Source organism: Setaria viridis, chromosome 3 (assembly GCF_005286985.2).
Source record: "Setaria viridis chromosome 3, Setaria_viridis_v4.0, whole genome shotgun sequence".
NCBI classification, from domain to species: Eukaryota; Viridiplantae; Streptophyta; class Magnoliopsida; order Poales; family Poaceae; genus Setaria; species Setaria viridis.
Genome location: NC_048265.2, coordinates 41,806,320 through 41,814,563, shown reverse-complemented (window position 1 = coordinate 41,814,563; position 8,244 = coordinate 41,806,320). Strand labels below are relative to the sequence as shown.

At 50.2% G+C, this 8,244-nt stretch overlaps 1 protein-coding gene across 1 annotated transcript; it reads right to left on the bottom strand.

The window, feature by feature from the left end:
* Positions 1 to 3,830: 3,830 nt before the first annotated feature.
* Positions 3,831 to 7,738, bottom strand: LOC117848024 (probable ubiquitin-conjugating enzyme E2 23). The gene is made up of 4 exons (XM_072292441.1): positions 6,219 to 7,738; positions 5,463 to 5,924; positions 4,755 to 4,827; positions 3,831 to 4,648 (listed from the first exon to the last, which is right to left on the bottom strand). Exons 1-4 carry the CDS (start codon positions 7,683 to 7,685, stop codon positions 3,942 to 3,944), a joined length of 2,709 nt encoding a protein of 902 aa, XP_072148542.1. The 5' UTR covers positions 7,686 to 7,738; the 3' UTR covers positions 3,831 to 3,941.
* Positions 7,739 to 8,244: the final 506 nt, after the last annotated feature.

The following is an 8,244-nucleotide window of genomic DNA, read 5'->3' as shown; positions in this document are numbered from 1 at the left end:
GAGTAGCTATCCAACCATGTTTCCGCAGAAAGACAATATGCAATTTATAAAACAGGCCAATAGATTGTGTTTGAAAAACTAGGATAAATATGCATCAAAGGGTGAGATTAGACTTGCCGTTCTCAAAGCCTTGCGGGACTTCCTGCTCGCGGTACTGGTCCTCGAGCTTGGGCTCGCGTTCAAACTCATCCTCGTGCTCCTCCTCGGGTACTCCGCGATCTACAGCACACACAATCGAGCATACAATAAATAAAAGAGAATTAAAATTTGGATATGCTTCGGCGGAAGTATATGGGAGGAGGCCGTGGTCAAATTTGGGATCAATTAGACGAAGTTTGGCGCATGAAATGACGAGTTAAAGAAGTGTTAGGGGCTTAAAACAAGGTTTAGGACTAAACTGCATGAACCAGGGACCTATTTGCAATTATTTCTGAAAGATGGAAGGGCGTATCCGCGATACTTCTTTGAGAGAGGTGGGAGGGCCGGTTTGTGAATAGGGGAAACCAGGGGGTTAGATTGAAATTGGGGCCTTCTTCTTCCTTGGACCGTGATAGGGAGATGGGAGAGGAGGGGAAAACCGGTAGGGGGAGAGGGCGGTTGGCCGGGCCACGCCGGCGGTGGCCGAGTGGTGGAGGAGGTAGAGGAGGCCGAGGGGACTCCATTTGAGGCCTCACCTTGGGCGGATGGTGGTGGAGGAGGGGGGCGCCGGGCGTGCCGTGGGGCGGCAGCGGTGGATTGCCACGGAGCGGCAGCGCGCAGGAAGCCGGGGCGGTGCTGGCGGTAGGCAGGGGACGACGCCGGTGGTGGTGGGGAGGCGGCAGGGGCTCGACCCGCTTTTTATATGCGGCGGGAGGGGCGACAGCACACAGGGGCGGCAGGGCCGGCGAGCTTAATGCCGTCCGGAGTTTCCGGCCGGTGGCGTGCCGGAGCGGAACTCCTCGTGGATGGCGTGGTGGGGGCTGGCTTGATCGACGAGGAGCACAGGGGTGACGACCGGTGTGGCGTGCGGTAGCGGGCGACGACCGATGGCCAGCGAGAGGCTCGGCGCGGTCGACGGTGCGCGGGGCTGGGTGCAGGCGCGGGTGGCCAGGCGAGCGGCGCCAGGCACTAGCGCCAGACGTTTGGTGCCAGGAAGGGTGCGCCAGGAAGGGAAGGGAGGAGAGAAGAAATCGGAGGAGGAAGAAGGAAGAAAAAAAGAAAGAGAAGGAAGAAAAGAAGAAAATGAAAGAGAAAAAGGGGAAGGGAAAAAAAGAAGAGAGGGGGAGAGTGGGCAAAAATTTCGGAATGGGTCGGGCACGCGTGACGGATGAGACGGGCATGCGGCGAAATTTGCAGGGATGGAAAAAGATGACTGACAACGTTAGGTGCCGGGACAGCGGGGTCGCCGGGAAGGACGAGACTTTCGGGAGCTCAACAGTCGAAATACTTTTAAACAAATTTTAACGGGTGATTTGAGTTAGTAAAGTTTACAGGCGTTACAACCACCTACCAGGTGAAAGTTGATCTGAAATAATAAATGCCATTCAATTGAACTCAGCACCAAATAAAGAATAATGCATATACACAGAATCAGGGATAGCAGCAACTATGAACAAATATTTTTCACCAGATAAGTGTTCATTAGAAGAATAAAGAACAGTGAGTAGATGAAAATTCAAAGAGGGCTTTGGCCAACAGGCACCAGTATTGTGTCAAGTGACTACTTTTCAGATTGTATTTCTGCAATCTCACATAACACAGACTGTAACAGCAAAATATGTTGAGAGATACAGTTATTTGGCAATGTCAACAAGTGGTAAGTGTACATTATTATAAGCTTATTTACTTTTCTAGATTATCAGAAGAAAGTCAGAAATTGAGGTCATCTTCTGTAATCATACCTGGAGCAAGATGGCCCAGGCGGTGCACTTGACTTGACACGCCCGCGGCCTGCCTCTCGCGCACCAGCCCAGTAAGCCTGTACAAATTTTTTCGGATTATCTCTATCTTTTCTGACAAAAATATGGCAAAGCTTACCTTTAGGGAAAGCTAAACTATGCCAATAGAGTTCGGGGTTTGGAGGGAGGGGTTTTACCTGTCTCCAACGGTTTAAGAGGAAGCTTCGGGATGGTAAGATAGTAGGTGGTGGTGGTGATAGAGATGTCGGCCGAGGCGACAGCACGGTCACCCGTCGTGGCGATGGCGCGGTCACCAGTCGAGGCGGCGGTTTTCGAGCATATATCTATGAGACTGTCAGGAGGCTTGGACAGTCCTACATATGGGACTGTACACCAAGACGTGTCAGATATGGAAACTATGGTGCAGGACGGCGTGGTCTATGTGGTAGACAAGGACTAGTCGAGGATTAGAAAACTACTCGTGGCAATTAGAGTAAGACTCTTTGATCGAATCCGACTAGTACTTTTGTACAACAACCAACCTGTAACCTTACCCCAGCAATATAAGGCAAGGTAGGGACCCCCTCCAAACAATCACCTCGATATCTTTAGTGCAAACTGATGTTGTTGGTGAACCTCGTTTTAAAAGAGTACATATCTTTTTTCAAGTACCTGTTCGAGAAACATAATTCACCTCGATATCTCCAGGACAGGCCATCCTAATAGTTTCAATTGTTGTATGGGGTCAAGTAGCACCAGATAGGGTAACTTTTGATAGGACCATCGTGGAGGCCTACCTACAACAGCTTAAGGATCATGGGTACTTTGTGCCAGACTTATCATATTTTTGAATAAAGCAGCTCGAGGAGGGAGAAATCAATATGACATGGTATGGAACATTTTTTTATCTTTAGTTATGTTATATCATTTTACTTTCATCACATTATTAGCATCTTTTAGTTGGTATTACCAATGCAGCAACGAGCTTTCGCGTGATTCTAGCTCAAGTCTTGGATGTGTTGGATTAGACTTACATGGGTGGAAATCCGATACTCACCAGAGATTTCAAGCTCCAAGCTCATCTCACTTTATACAGGCCACATCAGTTTACCTCTCCATTGTTTGAGATCTATGGTAGTGTATGTGACCATCCATGCGAAGCGAAGGAGAGTGCACTCATCCGTGCTCTAGCTTATTTTGACGAAGGTCTAGGCTGGACGATTGGAGACCTTAACTATGTTCCATATCTAAGGAAGTAAGAAATATGTAACATGCATGGATGTACCGGTACCCTACTATTTGCTTATGAATTTGAACTTGTTCTCTCTTAGACCTTAAGTGTTGATGTATATATTTTATTGCATATACAATCTTCTCGGAGTGTTAATGATTTGAATGGGCTGATATTTGTGAGACTTGGATTTGAATGGGTTAATATATTAACGTAATATCATTAGTAAAAGCTCCGTCGGATATGAATAGAAATTATAAAACAAAAGGAAAACGATAAAACAAAAGGAAAACGAAAAGGAAAAAAGAATAACATTTAGTATCGGTTAGTAAAACCAACCGGTGCTAAACTGCCATCGACAACAACGAGACGTGGCATGCAGTTAGTACTGGTTGGTGTACTGAATGGTGCATTTAGTACCGATTGGTGTGGCATTTAGTACCAAACAAGCAGTAGTGATAGAGATCATCCAGCAGTGTTCGTTCGCCACAATAGAGTGCCGTGTTTGGATAACGAAATACTACCATCAACACACTACTACCTTTGATCACGAATTGCAGCTGCAAACTATACCCCTACCTCCCAAAGTTTACTATTTATTTTTATTTGGATTTTCTAGGTACATCTATCTCTAGACATATCGCAAAAGTTAAGTCAAAATAAATATTATTTATGAAGTATGGGACGAAGGGAGTATGTAGCAAAACTGTCGTACCATTCCCAACAGTATACAAAAATATAATATTGATGTCAAAGTTCAAATGTGTGAACACGCGTTTTGTAACTTAAAATGTAAGTAGGATACAAATGGACTAGCGAGTAGCAGAGACAAATTAAGTGCATACTGTTGGCACCCGTATCCGATCGAACTCCTTGCATCCATCAGCGTCGATCGCGGTGAACGCCTCAACAAGCCGGGGCACCACGTTGGCGAGGGCGAGCCTGAACCCCGCCGAGCACGGGCGCCGCGCCCCGCTCCCCTCGCCATCGAGCGTGCCCACGAGGCAGCCATCTAGGTATGCCTCGCACGCTCGGAGCACGTGCTGCCCTCGCCGGTGGAAGTGGTCCCTGACGAACTCCTCGAAGCCCGCCGGCGGCCGGCGCAGGAGGTGGAGCATGGTCTGCAGGGTGAGCAGGTAGGTGTTCTCGCTGTACGGGAGCTCGTTCCGGCGACCCTGCGGCGTTCCTACCAGGTCGGCGTAGCCCGCCTCGTTGTAGTATGGTTGGGCGTTGAGCACGAGGCCCTGGATGGAGACGACGACCTGGAGGACGGTCGAAGCCTCCGGGGACCACAGCTCGGCTCCGTGGCCACCGAAGGTGTTGAGCAGGCTCAGGCACACCGTGCCGGAGGGGTAGAGGTTGGGGTTCACACGTAGGCCGAACGATCGGTAGCACACCAGCGGTGGCGCGGCAGGGTACGACGGCGGTAGCTGCAGATCGAAAAAGAAGAGGCCGTCATGGTACGGCGTCCCGCTAGCTCCGACCATCACCGCTCGCAGGAGGTCCATGCGGTCCTCGTACGCCCGCATGAAGATGGTGTCTGCATGCACGGGCAAACCTTTAGATACATGTCGAAAGAGTTTGTGTTTGATTGCAAAAGTTCAAAATTTTTATTCCCTCCATATGCAAATTAACTCACTGTGTACCTGGCAAGTTATTCTCAAGAATATTCCATTCCTTTTGCACCCTCTTCATCCACTTCTTCCCCCCACCAGTGCCCTGTTTACAAAAGCACATCAACTTAATTAGCAGTCACTATATATATAGGACACATCACTGTGGCAGATTCAATGTATGAAAACTAAACGGGCAATCATTTAATTAATTTGAACCATCAGTAACTTGTATTATATTATATAGGGTTTTCAGCAACCATCGTTTTCTTAATTTTTACCAAAAAAAATGTATTACTGTTTATACATCATATGTATTACTGTTAATATATTCATAAAGCAAAAAAACCCTTAGGACCCATTTAGCTTCCTTCATTTTGAAGGAATTGGAATTTACTTAATGGAGTAGGCTAATTTATCTTGAATGTGGTATTCCACAACTTTCCAAAGTTTAGATATAAGCCTATCTTAAATTTACGGGGTGGGAGATGGAAATTGATTCCATAGATTATGATTATTAGAATGGAATTCAATTCTTATAGCACGCTCTTGGACTCGCTTCTCTATAGCAGAAGTGCAACACATAACTATTTCTCCCATATCGCCAATAATATTATACAAATATATTCCACAGACAATTATATTAGCTTAATTAATTTATGTCTAAATAATGATTATTAGAATGGAATTCAATTCCAAAGATCCAAACAGGGCCTTAGGAAAAAAAAGAAAATTACGAACCTGCTCCATGTTATCAAGGTAATGGTGATCTGAAGGGCTCTGCACGATATCAAATTGTGGGAAGCTAAATGACTTGTCATCGCCGGTGGCATCTGCCTCTGCCTGCTTCCCCTCACCACCACCTCCTCCATTGATGCCTGCCACAGCAGTGGAGGTCTCCTTGGCATCACCATCACCACCGGACACGGGTGCGGATACATTGTTGTTCCCTCTGGCCGTAAGCTCCGAGGTTGACGCTCCCGGCACCGTCCAACCATTTACCCGATCTCTTGGGGAATTGAAATTTGTGTGCGGAGGGATACTTACAACGGCAGCGGCAGTCACTTGTGCTTCGTGATCAATAGCGTCGTTGCTCATGCCTCCATCTTCAGACACCCACTCGCCTATTTCCTGAAGGAACTCACCAAAACTTTGCTCTTTGACGACAGTTATCTCATGGAAAGACACCTGAAATCGGTACCATCAAATAAGTAGAAGTTAATAAGGTCGTTTTTGAATAATGGTCCTAATATATGAAGTAATTAATGTATACATATATAGCTGCAAAAAAAAAGATTCAATCAGTGATTGTGAGGTGATTTGTATTGGTAAGGAGCCTTCAAGAGGTACCAAAATTAACTTGGATTTTGGTATCTAGGTGAAAAAAAAGTTCCTTGGGCGTCAAAAATAAAAGCTGTTTCTAGAAAACCACTTCCTTTTAAGCATTTTTAAAACGGTCCATTAATATTATAGTAATTCTATGGACGTGTTGCATACCTTGGACATGTTGCCGTCACCCCACTTGACTTGGACATGGTGTGCATCACAAAAATCAACTATGTGTCCGACCCATGAAAGATCATGAGCTCTAGTGGGCTCCTTCTTTCGGCACCGTGTCAGCACTGGCTCTTCCGTGCTTCCACAAATGTCGCCGGCGACCCCAATTGAGGAGTCTGTTGGACGCCTGCGGACGACAACATCTCCATAGAAGACATTGCTGTCGAAATCCCTGCCGAGATCGTACGTGCTGCTCAGTGTCTCGTCATCGGCGTGTTCAGCCGCCGCCTTTTGCCACGACACGCGCACGGTCTGGTCCGTGAAGTTGAGGCTTCTGACGACACCAGAACGCGCGACGTCGCCGTCGTCCGACGATGTCCTGCTAACGACGCGCTGGCCCGGGAACAAGTGGTGGGTGTTCTGTGGCATCGTGGGAACGAGCGACACCGACGGCGCCTGGCACTGCCGCGTCCCGTCCTGCCACAGCACGTCGAGCGTCGTGCGCGTGCTGGCGACGGACAACGGCCGCTCGAACCCTGCGTGGCTCCAGCTTTCTCGTCGCGGCGTCCGCTTCGCCCCCAGCCGCCGCAGCCGATTCCGGTTGGCACCGACATCGCCGGCAGGGAGTACGCGGCGGCGGCAAGGAGCGCGGAAGAAGCAGCGGTCGCCCACGCCCCAGAACCTTGCCAAGACGTCGTCGCCAGCGCGGAAGAATGTCAGATCGCGAGGGCTCTGCTGGTGCGCCGGCGTGGACGACGCCTGAACGACGGACCTCTCGGCGCCCAGCTGCGACGACGCGACCCAGTAGACGAGCACGCTGGCGGTTTCCACCTTGGACACGGTGCCCTCGCCATCGCTGGGCTTCCAGTAGCCCTTGAGCCACCGGGCGGCCTTGAAGACGGACGAGCGGCCGCCGACGCGCTGCCCCGGATAGAAGACGTTGTTGGTGGAGCGTTTTGAAGAGCCCTCGCCGACGGGCCACAGCTTGCCGTCCGCTGTTGTGACCCTGCAGACGGTGCCGTCGTCGAAGAGCACGTCGACGTCGAGGGACACCTCGAAGACCCGGCCAAGCCACGGTCCTGACACGACGTAGTCGCCTAGGCAGAACTCACTGACGCGGCGCAGCTCCGCTGGGGACACGCTCCTCGCGACCAACGCCGCCGCCGCGTCCTCACCGTCTAGCCGGACCAGATCCAGTTCCACGGCGGCGCCCGTGACGACCCCGAGCTGGCCGCCACGGTCTGACGCCGACGCGACGACCATGCCCGGGCAGAAGTAGCTCCGGTCCGCGACACGGACGTTGCGAGCATTCACCGTCACCTCGGTGCCGTCGAGGCACTGCACGACGACCTTCGGCCCGGGCATGCCCTTGAGAACCAGCCCGCGGTCCCGGTTGGAGCCTGCCGCCGGCGAGTTGAACCTGACCAAGTCTAGCCAGCAGATGAACTGCCCAGCCTTGTCCTGCATTGTCGGCGTGATTGATTGAATTGGATCAGCAGGTTCTCTCCCTCGAGGTTGTATGTTCCGTACGCAAAGGCTAATAATCGTAATCTTTAGCAGAGGGTTTGGGTGTTTTCTACTCGGTCTGCACGAGCATGCCGAGATGTTTTCGGAGACGAGATCTAGTTCGAGTCGTACACGACGCATCACATGGAGGAGCATGCGCCTTGTGTCGTGTTGTGAGCCCACGTGCGGCATGCGCACTTAATTAACCAACACGGATCTATCCGTCAAAAGAAAAAACGAAATTTCTAAAGATGACTCGGGTGGGGAAAGATTATGTACCTGTTTTTTTCAGCTCTCTGTTTCTTCTCTAGCTCCGGGGAGCTTCCCACAAGCTTTCAGGGTTCGGGGTTTTGAAGAAAGGGCGTACCTATCCCCGGTGGATCTAGAAGGAGGTTCGGGCGGCAAAGTAGCGGGTGGTGGAAGCAGTTCGAGCCGCCGAGGCGGCGTGAACGCTACTGGCCATGGGAGGTTGGTGGACATCTGGATGGTCCGTGGAGATGGCAGGGCACTGGTGGAAAAC